Source organism: Eschrichtius robustus, chromosome 14 (genome assembly GCF_028021215.1).
Source record: "Eschrichtius robustus isolate mEscRob2 chromosome 14, mEscRob2.pri, whole genome shotgun sequence".
Classification (NCBI taxonomy): Eukaryota; Metazoa; Chordata; class Mammalia; order Artiodactyla; family Eschrichtiidae; genus Eschrichtius; species Eschrichtius robustus.
In genome coordinates, this window is record NC_090837.1 from 12,019,424 (window position 1) to 12,035,230 (window position 15,807).

Consider the following 15,807-nt stretch of genomic DNA (forward strand, 5'->3'; position numbering starts at 1 on the left):
TCCACCCCTGCATTGGCCACACCCCTGGATTGGCTCCACCCAATTCACCACACCCATGGCTCAGCCACGACACCAGACACTAGCACCCTAATGTTAGACCTGGTGGTACCTCAGATTCAAATGCTGACACCAGACACTAGCACCCTAATGTTAGACCTGGTGGTACCTCAGATTCAAATGCTGATGCCGAGAGGAGGAAAATGATCTGATGATCTTGGGCATCAGGAACATCTTCTTAGAGGAGCTGGCACTTGGGATGCCTTGTTACTCTCCAGTCTCACCCTGTGTTTCTCCCTGGGCTCCATGCCAGGATGGAAAGACCTAGACTCATCCCAGCCTTGGTGAAAAAATGAAATTAAAATCCCATACCATCCGCTGTCCTCAGAGTCACCTCAGCCACAGCTTGGAAGAGGGATTGCTGATCCCAGGGATGGGAGAGGGCTGGAAAGGAGAAGGAACTCCCACCTGCCACACATACTCTCGATCCCCACGCTGCTGGCTGGTGGATGAAACATGAGTCCGTTTGCCATTCCCCAGAGCTGACAAATCCTGCAGAATAGATCCTGCCACACTTGCTCGTCCTGCTAAAGGGGCAGAAAGGGACTTAACCAACCCCCAGTCCAAAACTGGAAAGGGAGTTTTCTTGGCCACAAGAGTGTCTCTTCAGAATATTGCTATTTGCTTAGTTATGGAGGCTTTGGGCTGCAGATCATTCTGTTGGAAGAGTGACTGACCTAAATCAGGCAAGATGGTACAGCAGAGGGATGCAGGCTGGCCCTCAAAATTCTTAAGCACCAAGTTACGTAATCGCTTCCAATTTTCATTTTGACACTGTGAGGCAGTGGAGATTAGCTACAACTCCTGCGGAAGGTGACAAAAATTGAAAATGAAAATTAACTCTGACCTGGCAACCTTCAATACTTTTCTTGGGGCCAGCCCTGCTGCTGCCTGGTATCTCTTGTAGAGGAAAGCACCCTGGCGGCAGCAGGGGGCCCCAGAAGTTAATCAAATGCGTCTCTGTTCCCACTGGTTCCTAGCTGTATATCAGAAACCTCTACACTGCCTTATGTTTGCAGCAAGTGGTGGTGGCTGGGGAGCGAGGTGGGCTGATGGTCCAAAAAGGCTTTCCCTTTAGGGCCCTCTTCTCTGCTTCTAACGTTTGCAGTCTCCACTTTTGGGGGATCACCCCTTCTTGAAGCTCCCCAGGCAATGTAACTAGGGGAATAGACCCTCGGGGGGCCCCACCTTGCTTTGTGGTTCTCTGAGGGCAGTTCTAGCCCTATCCATCTGTCTCCGATCTGAACTTGGCACACAGTAGGCCTCCAGGCAGGCAATGTTTGTTGAACGACCGAATGACTGTTATGAATGTTTGGGTAACAATACAGTCACAGCCCAATTCAGTGAGCTCTCTCTGTTTACAAGGCACTATGTAAAGCCCTTGCACTGTGCATGACCTTGTTTAATCCTCTGAACAACCTATGAGGTCAATACTGTTATCATTCCCACTTTACAGATAAAGAGACTGAAGTTTAAGCAACTCGATTAAGTCACCTATCTCTGAAGAAGTGGGGCTGGAATTCAGGGTCCATGTTCTTATCCCGTCGTGGTCATCCTTCTAGAGATAGGTCAGTCACCATCACCTTGGCCTTGAACACTTTCTGTCTCTTTCCCGCAGGTTTTCCACGAAGTACTGGATGTCTCAGACATGCACAGTCTGTGGGAAGGGGATGCTTTTTGGCCTCAAGTGTAAAAACTGCAAGTAAGTGGCTGTTCCTGGAAGCACCTTTTCATGGTGCCTGATGTCGGCAGGAGCCATCCTGGGCTCTGAAATAGCTTATGGGATTTTGGTTTCTTGGCTCTCAGGAGAGCTGCTTCTCTGTTTTTTCAGAAATAGGTCTTAAATCAACCTCTACACATGGGTAAAGGGTCAAGGAGAGAGCTTATGAATAAGAACCAGAGCTGAGGGCGATGCTGAAACGCATAGTGCTGTCTGCAGAGGCACAGTGGGAACTTATATTTTCATAGCATCTGAAATCAGGGGTTGGCAAACTTTTTCTCTAGTCGACCAGATAGTAAATATTTTAGGCTTTGTGGGCCAATGGGTCCCTGTTACAACCACTCAGCTCTGCTGTGTTGCTCAAAAGCAGCCATAGATAATATATAAACAAATAAGTGTGACAAATTTATTTATTCCAGTAAAGCCTTTTGTACAAAAATATGCCATGGCTGGCTTTGGCCACTCAGCCATGGTTTGCTGATCCCTGAGTTAGAGTTTGCAAAAAGGCCTTTTACCCTTTATTTTTTCTTCTTGTGGTGCCTCTCTTTGGGGGGGGGGGGGTTCTGATTCTTCCCATTTTACAGATGTGAAAGCTGACTCCTAGTAAGGATAAGCCTGAGGTCACACAGCTAAGAAGTGGCAGTCAGAACTTGAACCCTGACCCCTGAACTCCTGTCCTTCCTGTGGCATCATGTCGGTCTTGAGTTCTGGTTAGAAGACCAGACCATACAAGCCCCTGCCTTCCCCTGCTTCCACGCACCCATCCCGGGTCGTGGCTGGCAACAGATAGGGACGTAGGAGAGACTGCAGTGCCCAGCGTGGGCCCTGGAGTCAGACTGAGATGGGTTTACATCCTGGTCCCGCCACTGTCTAGCTCAATGACATTGGGCGAGTCGCCCCACATTTCTGTTGCTAGTATTTTCATCTGCATGAAAGGAATAATCATCACACCTGCCCAATGTGACAGTGAGCGTTGAATAAATCAGCACCAAAGGACATAGCCCAGTGCCAGGCTTAGGGTTTTGTCCTCTGTCAAAGGTCACAAATGCCTTTCTGTCTAGCCTTCCTCTTTCCTTCTGTAAACTTGTATTAAATACCCGCTTTGGTCCAATTACTGTAAAATAGTCAATAACATTCAACTGTATCTAAGGGTTACAAATGAGTGTGCATCTGATCGCCTTACAGGAGCCACTAAGTTGAAAAGTAGGAACCCTTCTTTCTCCTCTAGACTTCCTCTTCCTTATCCAGTCCAGGCTGCGAACTCATTTGGGTTCCTTCAGGCCTCCCCACATCCTTGCCCCATGAAGGAGTTCTTACTCTTCCCCCAGCCTGGATGTCTCAGTCATAAGGTAAGGCTGAGTGCCCTTCCCTCCTGGAGTTGTGGGGAGGATTAATGAGTTCCAGCCCCTAAGGAGCCTTAAGCTCCATGGCACAAGGGAAGGAGATGGGGTCAGTAACTACCAAGCATTAGTGTTTGGAGGCCCACATCCCCACCTTGGTCCTTTATAGACCCAACTCTCAGGTGAGTACCCAGGATGGCAGCCCCTGGTCTTTCTGACTTCGAGACACACTAAGCCAAGCCCTCGGGTCCAACTCAAAGTTCTGTCTGATTTCCCCGGTACACTAGCTGCTCTGGGGCCTGTCTTATCAGTGTGTAGTCACTCCATGTTCTGAGGGGAAATGGCAGCTTTCACATCTTCACACCTGCCGAGTGGAGACTTTGAAGTCAGGTAATTAGGCGACAGGGATGCAGCCAGGAGTCGGCAAGGCTGAACACTTCCTGAGCCACTTTAATTTTCAGCGCTAGAGGCAGAAGTATGAGATAGCCTCCACTCATGCTGTCTCTGTTCTAGAAGTAATGAGCAGAGGCTCAGACCCTGCCAAGGGTTGTGGGAGGGACGGGGACCTGGGGGAGAGAGGTGGGTGCCAGAAGCAGAGGCTTTAAAGCAGCCAGAACTGAGCTGGAGTCCCACCTGCATTGCCAGACTCCCTGTGTGACCTTGAGCAAGGGACTGTCATCCCAGGGCTCAGTTTCCTTACCTGCAAAGTGGGTGTGGTATTAGCACCTCCTGCCACAGGGCGGTTGGAAGGAACAGGTGAAATGTCCTTGCCCCAGATGACAATGTTTTATCAAAAGTCCTCCTCACTCCACCTTGTGCAGATATAGCTCCTGGAACTCTAAGAGGCAGGATTCAAACCAAGCCGTGGTTGGAAGGAACAACTGATCTTTCCAATTTGCCTCAGCCCTTAGAAAAACTGCACGAAAGGTGAAAGCAGAGTCTGTAACAGCTACAGAGTTCTGGGTTGCTTCAGGAACTTTGACGTTGTACTTGTGTGATGGCAGTGGAGTTTAGCGCTCTCTCTAGTATGTAATTAGGAGCATGCATTACTGATACCACCAGCTGAAGTTTGCATGAATGAAATTCTGTGGTTTTTGCATTAATTATAGTGAGGATGGATGGCTGTTTATATGTGTTTTCAAAGGTTGGCAGAATTTTGAGTGGAAGGGTTGGATGAAGGACAGAAGAGGGTAACAGACAGACCCCATTGTCAAGTTTAGGGGAAGACACACCTATAGAGAAATGAATTTTGGTGAAACTGAAGTACATGCATGAGAGCAGCAACAGGTGAAATTCCAGAGGGCAGCGCCGAGAATGGGGAGGGAGCTTCTTAGAAAAAATGGGCAGAAATGTGTGTTCATTTACTTGACTAATGTTTATTGAGCACGTACTATGCACTGGGCACTGTTCTAGGCACAGGGGAAATAACAGTGAATGAAACAGACAAAATCCCTGCCCTCATGGAACTTACATGCTGGTGAGAGATGGAGATGGGGAAGGCCAGACAGTAAACAAAGTAAATTAGTAAAATAGGTCATCTGTTCAGATGATGCTGAAGTGCTGAGGAGAAGAGCACAGCAGAGGAGGGAGACAGGAAGAGTCAGGGGAGGGGCTGCAATTTTAATTAAAGTGCTCAGAGAAGGTCTTATACCTGAGTGGGAACTTTGGGAAAAATGTGATATGTGATGTGGGTCATTTCCTGTTTTCCTAAAGCATTTCCAGAGGCTTGGGTTTGAACCTATCCCAAAGGCAATGGTTCTTTCCCGCCCGCCCCCCCCCCCCTTTTTTTAAACCTAGAGCAATTCTGGTTGTGTTATTGCCAGAAACTCCCTGGCTTAGACCCGTTGCTACTCCAAGTGTGGCCCCTGGTCCTGCAGCATCAGCATCGCCTGGGAGCTGATCAGAAATGCAGACTCTCAGGCCCCACCCCAGACCTGCCGCATCCGAATCTGCATTTTAAGGTTGTCCTGGTGATTCTTGTGCACGTTAAGTTTGAGAAGCGCTACTCTCGTGAGCTCCAAATTCCCTCGTGGAGCTGATTTTATTTTTCTAGATTATGGGTCTCGAAACTTGAGTGTGTATCAAAATCCCCTGGAAGGTTGATTAAAACATAGCTTCCTGGACCTATGCCCCGGAGTCTCCAATTCAGCGGGTCTGAGGTGGGTCCCCAGAATTTGCATCTCCAACAAGTTCCCAGGTGATACTGTTGCTGCTGGTCTTGGGACCACAGTTTGAGAACCACCGCTCTATATAAAAGCAGGAGTTTGGCAAAATCCAATTTTATTTTCCAAGCTGACATTTCTTTTTTTTGAAGGTCGGTCCATCTCTGCTGATTATTTTTCAGTCTCTTCTGCTGTTAACATCCCTTGGCCTCACTCTATAGACATGAGTCTTGCTCATCCTGGTTTCTCCAGTAAATTCATCCAGTAGATATTTGTGTGCTGAGTCAAAATGACAAGGTATGATTAGGAACCCAGGCTGTAGGTCAGACACACGCACCTCTATTTGAATCCTGACTCTGCCACTAACTGTGTAATCACTTCTGAGGCTCAATTTCTTCCTCTATAGAAAGAAGAAAATAATATCTACCTTACTAGATTGTTTTAAAAAAAAACAACTGAGATAAATAAGGGAAAATGCTTAGCCTGGTACCTGACCCATTATAAGAGCTTAATAAATGAAAGCTAATACTGTAATTAACGTTATGAATTAATTTTGGGGTACCCCTCCACCCCGGAAACCAGGATACTTCCAAATATCTAACCCTTTGCCTCCTGCTTTGGTTCAATGCCCACTTCCTCCAGAATTATCATCAGCTGTCTCGTCGGCATTCTGAATAGAGAGATTAATGAACTAATAGGAAATTATGCTCAGAAAGCAATTTGCAGTTATCTAAAATGAGGCATTTTCATCTAATAGGTTCATGAGCACGGAATGGAGTTTAGTTCTAAGTGGTCGGATGTCAGCACAATCCACATACTGTCTGATAACTGTGGATTCAGCTGGCTGAAGTTTGCTTTTGCAGTAAGACGCTGATGCATTTCCCTGGTTCAGTCATGCCTTATCTGCCTCCTTCCTCCTTCTCAGAGTCCTTCTACAGAAGGACCTTTCTGCAGAGCCTAGGTCTGGTTCCTTGGAAACCTCTCCACCTCTATCTGCATCTCTGGCAGGAAAACTGGCGTCAGCGGTGATTTGGGTGGCTTGTGTTCTAGAAAATAAGAGTTTGAACCAAGGTGGGTTTTTTTTTTTTTTTTTTTCCCCGCACAGGCTGGAGAGTAGAAGGGAGGGGACATCCAAACCCACCAATGGAGAAGTAGCCCAGACTCTGGCCCAGACTCTACGGATAGGGCCTAGAAATCTGCATTTTTAACCAAACTCTCAGATAATTCCTGTTTGCACATAAGCATGAGTGTTCTGGGCTGAGGAAATAGCATGGGCAGAGGCTTGGATCAGGGCTGAGAAGAGTTTGAGCATGTTTTGCAGGCGGGGCCCGGGCTTGAGAGGAGACTGGCTCTGCTGTGCAGCCGCGGCACCGGCCTTACCGCTGTGCCACCGGCCTTACCACTGTGCCGCCGGCCTTACCGCTGTGCCTCCGGCCTTACCGCTGTGTCACCGGCCTTACTGCTGTGCCTCCAGGCTGCAGGGGGGCACCGCTCACCGCGCATCCGGCCGCAGTCCGGGGAAAGCAGTCTTGGGCTCTGGAGCTCTCGTCACGCTGGACCAGCTTGCCAGCCAGGATGAGGCCTGGCGGGGGGAGGAGAATGTGGTGTCAGGATGGCCTTTCCTCTGGGTGGTGGAGTGAAGGGCAGAAGCCAGGAGTCTGATGTTCTCTGAGTCACCTGCTCTCAGGGCCTGAGACGGGAAGGGTTCGGGTATCAGAATACCTTGCAGATGTTTCAGACTCATTTTCCTCTAGGACCGCAGAGTACTCCCTCCTGTGTTTTGAAGATAAGGTGATAAAATTAGTGGCTGCCGAGCACAGCCCTAGCTCACCCACGTGTGTCTTGATGTCCTACTCAGAGTCCCAGTGACCTCATTTAGGGGCGCTGCTGCCGACGGCTCATACCTGAGACCTTCTCTGGAGGCTCGCCCTTGGGTGACTGCAGCTCCTCCCCCGGGTGGCTCAGAGCCAGGGCCTAACTGGTGCAAGTGTGCAAAAGGCCAGCTTCCTCGCCTCAAGGCAGACAGACCCTATGGTACAGTTCACACTGCAGAGGCCCCTGCGGGAACAGGCTGAGACTATAGTCACCTGCAGCCACATCCTTGCTTAGCTTCTCCCCCAGTTCCTATCCTGCTGAGGAACATCCTGGAGAACTCCCTCCATAAACCACCTGCCAGATTACCCGTCTCAGGATCTGCTTCTAGGGAACTCAGCTTAGGACAGTAAAGCAACAGCAAGATCCAGACGCTGGAGCTAGAGGGAGCAGGTCCTGGCTCTGCCGCTTCCTAGCTGTGTGACTCTGGGAGAGTTTCTAAACCTCTCTGATGTAAAATGAGGCTAGTATGTGCATTTGATGTGATAAGACATGTGAGTCACCTTAATGATTTGGGGATTCCTTCAAATCAGAATCTTTAAGTTGTTCAGCACTTATTTCATTGCAGAAGTGGATTCTCTATTAACACAAAGTATGGAAAGAAACAGACTCACCAAATCACCTCCATGGGCTTAAGCAAGGTCAAGGTTATGGAAAAGTTAGCCCATTTCCTACTTTTCCATAGTTCTTGTTCTCCATTTTTCTTTGGGGATTTTCAGAACCAGCCAACTTCTTGGGAGACATGTTACAGGGTTTATATCAGGGTTTCTCAACCTTGGCACTATTGGCATTCTGAGCTAGGTAATTCTTTGTGGTGAGGGCTGTCCTGTACATTGAGGATGTTTAGCACCATTGTTTCCACACACCCCCCCCCCAACTCCATCCTCAGTTGTGACAATCAAAAATGTCTCCAGACATTGCCAAATGTCCCCTGGGGTGGCAGGCAAAATTGCCCTTGGAGGAGAACCACTGTTTTATATCATAAATCCTTCACTCCCAACCAATGGGACTGTGTATCCATTATTCAGTTTTTGAGTGCCACCATTAGAGTGTCATTACTAAACTATTCAATAGAGTGATCGAACAGCTTGGTTTGCTTGGGACTGGGTTGTGCACTGGAAGTCCCGTGTCCCAGGTGACCCAGGTTGGTCGAGGCAGGTCTATGCTAGTAGAAACATTTCACATGCTCCAGTTAAGGTCCCTGCCCACGTCTGTAGGTGTGAGACCCATCATCATTCCCTTAGAAAGGTAAAGAGTGATGTTTGGAAACTAGCACGAGATTTCCAATTTATTCCAGTGGTGTTTTAATGCACTTTCCACAGGTCCCCTCTCCTCCTGCCCGCAGTAGCCTGGCTAGACACGCTTGCACTTAATTCTTCTCACGTACGCAGTCACTTTGCTAATTTCCATGCACTTCTTTATCTGGTTTTGCTCTGTCACTGGATCTTTTCACTTGGATTTCACATACTCTTTGGTTCCCTTCTTGCCCTGCATGTCCTTCTAGCCCGTGTCCTTACGTTAAAATACAATGTTTTATCTGAAATTTTCCTGTGTTTGCAAAATGACTTCAGCCACAGGTGACAAGGAGATAAAAGCGTGAAGTAAGCCATGGTTGGTTTGAGCCACTGGGTGCCCTAATTTTCCCAGCTCTTGAAAAAACGGGGGAAATGATGAGCAGGTGTTGCAGCTGCCGCGAAGTTCCCGGAGGCTTCGGGAATTTGTACAACGGGCAGGATATTGGCAGGATATAATTATGAGCATGCATCTCAGAGATCACCAGCTTGAAGCCCGAACTTATTTTTCCATTAATAGAAACACTTCAGTTTGGGCAATAATCGTCATGGGAATGAATGGTCCCTTATATGCGTTTTCACCTATTATAGTTGGGTCCAGTTACAGTGGTATGTGAGGGAGGATTATAATTCTCTTGAGGCTGAGGTGGGGATTGGATATGAGGATGATGATGATGCTGACCCCAGGTATTGAGGCCTGACTGAGTGCCAGACATTTTGCTACGTACTTTACACGCACAAGCTCATTTAATTCTTACAACAACCAGGGAGGGTAGGGTCTATTATTATCCCCATTTTACAGATGAGAAAACAGAGGCCTTCAGGAGTAAACAGTTGGCCCAAAGTCTCACTGCGGGTGGATCCACTCCTCAAACCCACTGATCCCTCTGATTCAAGGTCCCAGAGCCTTAACCACTTTACATGGGCAAAGGACCGGCCACACAGTTGCCAGCCCCCACTCTGCTTCTCCTTGAGCCAGACAAGCAGAACAGAAGATGAGCATCTGATCTCAACCTGACCCTGGACCAGAGCTGTCAGTCTTTTCCTCCCCCGCCTGCTACCCTCTCGCATCATCCCTTCTTGAATTGAAAGATGACAAATGGATCTCTGTGATGAACACCCCCAGGTGCTGGGAACCCAGCGGACCCTGTGGTCATGCTCTCCTCTCTCGGGGAAGCTGAGGGGGTCGGGGAAGGCATCACCAACAGGTAATCTACGGCTTCCTTACAGTATCCTCTTGTGGAGAGACCAGTGCCGGGGTTTTCCTGATTATTTTTCATTATGTTGCTGGAGCGTTCAGTCTTATTTCTATGTTAATACTCCCCATCTCCCTTGCTCATTTCTGCTGTTGCCTTTTTCTTTCTAACCCAGTTGTGGGCTAAAGAGCTCAACCCCACTGAGCTGTCGGCAGTGAGGGAAGGGGTGTTTTTTGAGATCCTTCACTGAGAGCATATGGAGACATTTCTAGAAGCACGGGCTCAAATGAGAGACCCCAGGAGCATCAAAACTGCTTGGTTGGGGTACTCATTCAGACAAGCCCACTGCGAAGGGGGTAATGATTTTGTTTAGTGATTTTGCAAGAAGGCTTAAGGAGCACTTAACGCAGTGATGTGGGAAAAGGCACGCAGAGGCAGGGAGCGGGAAGGATAACCTGAGAGGGGAACTTGCTGCCCTGTGATTGTATCTGCTGCCAGAGGGGGGTCTTTCCAAGATGCTTATCCAGCCTTCACCTCCCTGTTTAAAACCCTTCCTTAGTTCCCCCTGGCTCTCAGGATAAAATCCAGTCTCCCGAGGAGACCCTGCACTATCCTTGTTTACCTCTCCTTCCTCCCCTCTCACCACTTCCCTCCTTATGCCTGGAGCTCCAGCTTCTCTGAGCCATCAGCAGGAGACGTGCCCACCCACTGAGGCTTCTTTGCACCCTAGTGCTTCAGCCTAGATCTTCCTTGCACGACCCTGCTAGCTCCCCAGGCTCAGCTCAGTTATCACTTTCTCCAGGAAGCCCTCCCTGACTCCCCTCAGTTCCAAGTGCCATGCCCCGCCCTTCACGATCATTCCATATAACATACTACATTGTGCTTGTCTATTTACCTGCGTGTCTCTCCGACCAGACTTTAAACTAATTGAGGGTAGGGCTGTGTCTGCTTTGTTCACTGTTTATACATCCAGGGCGAGCACCATGCCTGGCACATAGCAAGTACTCAGGAAATACTAGTTGGTGGAATAGATTTCAAAAGAAGCCTCTGGAGGGAAAGTGGTTCTTCCCAACCCAAGACTCTGGAAACCTGGTTCCAATCCAAATGGGATCATTTCTAGGAGGCAATTTTTTTGGTATGATTTTTATTTTTCAATTTGTTAATATAGTGTATCACATTGATTGATTTGCGTATATTGAAGTATCCTTGCATTCCTGGGAAAAACCCCACTTGATCATGGTGTATGATCCTTTTAATCTGCTCTTGGATTCTGTTTGCTAGTATTTTGTTGAGGATTTTTGCATCTATGTTCATCAGTGATATTGGCCTGTAGTTTTCTTTCTTTGTGACATCTTTGTCTGGTTTTGGTATCAGGGTGATGGTGGCCTCGTAGAATGAGTTTGGGAGTGTTCCTCCCTCTGCTATATTTTGGAAGAGTTTGAGAAGGATAGGTGTTAGCTCTTCTCTAAATGTTTGATAGAATTCGCCTCTGAAGCCATCTGGTCGTGGGCTTTTGTTTGTTGGAAGATTTTTAATCACAGTTTCAATTTCAGTGCTTGTGATTGTCCTGTTTATATTTTCTGTTTCTTCCTGGTTCAGTCTCGGAAGGTTGTGCTTTTCTATGAATTTGTCCATTTCTTCCAGGTTGTCCATTTTAGTGGCATACAGTTGTTTGTAGTAATCTTTCTTTTTTTTTTTTTTTAATATTTTTATTTATTAATTTGGTTGCACCAGGTCTTATTTATTTATTTATTTATTTTTATATTTATTTTTGGCTGTGTCGGGTCTTCGTTTCTGTGCGAGGGCCTTCTCCAGTTGCGGCCAGCGGGGGCCACTCATCATCGCGGTGCGCGGGCCCCTTCACTGTCGCGGCCTCTCCTGTTGCGGAGCACAGGCTCCAGACGCGCAGGCTCAGTAGCTGTGGCTCACGGGCCCAGTTGCTCCGCGGCACGTGGGATCCTCCCAGACCAGGGCTCGAACCCGTGTCCCCTGCATTAGCAGGCAGATTCTCAACCACTGCGCCACGAGGGAAGCCCGTAGTAATCTTTCTTGATCCTTTGTATTTCTGCAGTGTCAGTTGTTACTTCTCCTTTATCATTTCTAATTCTGTTGATTTGAGTCTTCTCCCTTTTTTTCTTTATGATTCTGGCTAATGGTTTATCAATTTTGTTTATCTTCTCAAAGAACCAGCTTTTAGTTCTATTGATCTTTGCTATTGTTTCCTTCATTTCTTTTTCATTTATTTCTGATCTGATCTTTATGATTTTTTTCCTTCTGCTAACTTTGGGGTTTTTTTGTTCTTCTTTCTCTAATTGCTTTAGGTGTAAGGTTAGGTTGTTTATTTGAGATGTTTCTTGTTTCTTAAGGTAGGATTATATTGCTATAAACTTCCCTCTTAGAACTCCTTTTGCTGCATCCCATAGGTTTTGGATTGTCGTGTTTTCATTGTCATTTGTTTCTAGGTATTTTTTGATTTCCTCTTTGATTTCTTCAGTGATCTCTTGGTTATTAAGTAGTGTATTGTTTAGCCTCCATGTGTTTGTATTTTTTACAGATTTTTTTCCTGTAATTGATATCTAGTCTCATAGCGTTGTGGTCGGAAAAGATACTTGATACGATTTCAATTTTCTTAAATTTACCAAGGCTTGATTTGTGACCCAAGATATGATCTATCCTGGAGAACGTTCCATGACCACTTGAGAAGAAAGTGTATTCTGTTGTTTTTGGATGGAATGTCCTATAAATATCAATTAAGTCCATCTTGTTTAATGTATCATTTAAAGCTTTTGTTTCCTTATTTTTTTCATTTTGGATGATCTGTCCATTGGTGAAATTGGGGTGTTAAAGTCCCCTACTATGATTGTGTTACTGTCGATTTCCCCTTTTATGGCTGTTAGTATTTGCCTTGTGTATTGAGGTGCTCCTATGTTGGGTGCATAAATATTTACAATTGTCATATCTTCTTCTTGGATCGATCCCTTCATCATTATGTAGTGTCCTTCTTTGTCTCTTGTAATAGTCTTTGTTTTAAAGTCTATTTTGTCTGATATGAGAATTGCTACTCCAGCTTTCTTTTGATTTCCATTTGCATGGAATATCTTTTTCTATCCCCTCACTTTCAGTCTGTATATGTCCCTAGGTCTCAAGTGGGTCTCTTGTAGTCAGCATATGTACAGGTCTTGTTTTTGTAGCCATTCAGCCAGTCTATGTCTTTTGGTTGGAGCATTTAATCCATTTACATTTAAGGTAATTATCGATATGTATGTTCCTATTAGGAGGCAATTTTGAGGTGATGGGATGATTAGAAAGATGTTCATGTTTGAAAGGACAAGAGGTGGCTTTATATACCCATCTAGGTAGTAAACTCCTTTCTATATGATTCTAAGAAAGATGGTTAAAGAAAGAATTCTTGTCTTATTTTATTATACACCCCCAGTGCCTCTCACAGCACCTGACATGAGGAGGAAGGCGATGATGTTTTTTGCGTGCATGAACGAATGGTTATCCTGACTCTGCCATTTACTCTCTGTATGATTGGGCTGCTTCCTGAGCCTCAGTCTATTTGACTTTAAAATGGGCACGGGTGTAGCATTATCCGTTGCTCACGGGATTGTTCTTCAGAGTTGTCCAGGGTTATGTAAGAGCGCCTGGCCCCAGATTGGTGTTTGCTTAACGTTTCCTCAATTGGATATCGGGGGCCAGGTTTTTAAAACGTCCCATTTGCACTCCAGAAGGAAAGGCGGTGCCTTCTCAGGTGGGTTGCAACGTGAGCTGGTGTGAGATGAGAGAAATGATCAGGGATTTGGGCTGCTTGGAGCAAACTTTTCATAAACTGGTTAGAATCCCCCACTGAACCATTTGAAATGAACATGACTGTGTTCACCAGCAAGAGTCTTGGGGACCCCTCCTCCAGGAAGGCCGCCCTTCTTGATTCCAGCCCCACTCTGGTCTCCAGGCTTGCGTCTGCTCCATGGGGCTGCTGGAGGGCCAGGATGAATCCATTAATGAAATGGCAGAGCTGCTCATAAAAGGGGCCGTTTGTCCCCATGGTTCCCGGGCAAGACCCATGGAAGTCCAGTTTGCCTGTGGTCAGACCCCTGTCCCCCACCTCCCCGTCGGGGAGGAAGGAGGGCAGAATGAAGGGAATGCTGTAGGGGACGTGTTTGCACTTCACACTCTGCAAGGGATACAATTTATAAGAAATAGAAATCATTTTTAAAAATTGATGGAGACTATGAAGGGCCCCACACGAGGAGCATTTGATGGGCTTTCCCTGCTGCTGGGCTTGCCTTCCTTTTTCTTTCTCTCCTCCTCTCTCCCTCCACCTCTCCAATATCTGTTCAGCATGTATCATGCACCAGCCACCAGACCAGGCACTGAAGGCGGGGTAGGGAAGGTTGCTGCAAAGATGACGAAGACCCAGATCCTGCCCCCAAGATAAATTCACATATTTAATTTTCAGACCGAGAGGATGTCTCATTCGGCCAGCAGCTCCTTTGGAGAATGAGATATCCCACGTAAGCAACTTTTCTTGATAACTGAAGCTTATCCTGTTACCCTTTGAAGTTGAAAAAAATAAACTCTTTTCCATGAAAGTTTTAAATAAATCCTTTCCAAGTTTCCAAGCTGAGGCTCGCATGGCATTCCCTGTGTGCCCTCAAGTGTGCCTTAGCCCTGCCTGCAGAGACACTGACTTATTTGCTGCCCAGGTGGGCACCACTTAGGCGTTTTCTCACTGGATCCTCATGGCAGTTTTGCAGATGAGGAACCTGGAACTTAACAAGGCAGATGGATGCCCCCTTAGTCTGGAAACGGTAGATTCAAGCTCAGGTTGGCTGGATTCCGAAGCCCAGGCTTTTCACCACTTCTGGAACCACAGACGACCTTTCCCTGGTGCCTGGAGTTGATCAGAGCCACCCGCCTAACTCATGGTGCTCCTCTGGTCCTGCCTTATGGAAGATTTAGGCATCCATGCAGCTCCTATGGAGGTTTGTCCAGGGTGGTCAGCCGCGTCCTCCCCACCCCTCCCTCTTCCTCCTTGTGGAACGGAGCACACGGAGGACCAAACTCCTTCAGGACTGTGGGCTCAGGGGACACACGAGGGACGGCGCAGAGGACTTGGTTTTGGTGTGAGAACTTTGGGACAGACCACGTCGGTGTTACTGAACCTCCCTTAATAATCGTGGTGTCTTAGTTGGGCTCCCCTGTTTCTCCAGACCTTGAGACGAGGATTTGAGGGCACATGGTTTCTTGGAGAAGTGATCCCAGGCTACACCAGCAGGGGAGTAGGCGAGCGAGGCAGGGAGGGGAAGAAAGGCAGCCTGTCCTGGGTCCTGGAAGAGCGGGTGACGGCTCTGGGCACCTGGGGTCCAGCCCCACGTCGACACACCCCAAGGGAGAGGATACTGGGCGGTCCATCAACCAGCTCCCACCTGGAGTTCTTTCAGGGCTCCAGGCAGTCCAACCAGCCCACATTCCCAGCCAGAGAAAGTCCTCCAGCAGAGGGTCTTAGGGGCTTGTGGAACACTGCATAAACTAGCAGTAAAAGCGACAACTCCCACAATAAAAACGAGAGTACCTGCAACTTCAAGTGCTTGTCGTGGGCACCTTACTTCTGTCGTATCATTAATCTCCTCTGCCACCCTATGAGACAGATGCTATGATCGTCCCCACTTTTTTTTTTTATACCTCTTTATTGGAATGTAATCGCTTCACAATGTTGTGTTAGTTTCTGCCATACAACAAAGTGAATCAGCTATATGCACACATATATCCCCATATCCCCTCCCTCTTGTGTCTCCCTCCCACCCTCCCTATCCCACCCCTCTAGGTCGTCACAAAGCACCGAGCTGATCTCCCTGTGCTATGCAGCTGCTTCCCACCAGCCATCCATTTTACGTTTGGTGGTGTATGTATGTCAATGCCACTCTGTCACTACGTCCCAGCCTCCCCTTCCCCCCCCGTGACCTCAAGTCCATTCTCAACGTCTACATCTTTATTCCTGCCCTACCACTAGGTTCATCAGTACCATTTTTCTAGATTCCATATATTATATGTGTTAGCATACGGTATTTGTTTTTCTCTTTGTGACTTACTTCACTCTGTATGACAGACTCTAGGTGCATCCACCTCACTACAAATAACTCAATTTCGTTACTTTTTTATGTC

At 47.3% G+C, this 15,807-nt stretch overlaps 1 protein-coding gene across 1 annotated transcript in view; it reads left to right on the forward strand.

The window, feature by feature from the left end:
• KSR2 (kinase suppressor of ras 2) overlaps window positions 1-15,807 on the forward strand; it is a 391,791-nt gene that overhangs the window by 290,482 nt on the left and 85,502 nt on the right. The window contains exon 7 of the mRNA XM_068563176.1: window positions 1,676-1,759. Coding sequence (XP_068419277.1) covers window positions 1,676-1,759 — 84 coding nt within the window. The remainder of the gene's footprint in view (window positions 1-1,675; window positions 1,760-15,807) is intronic.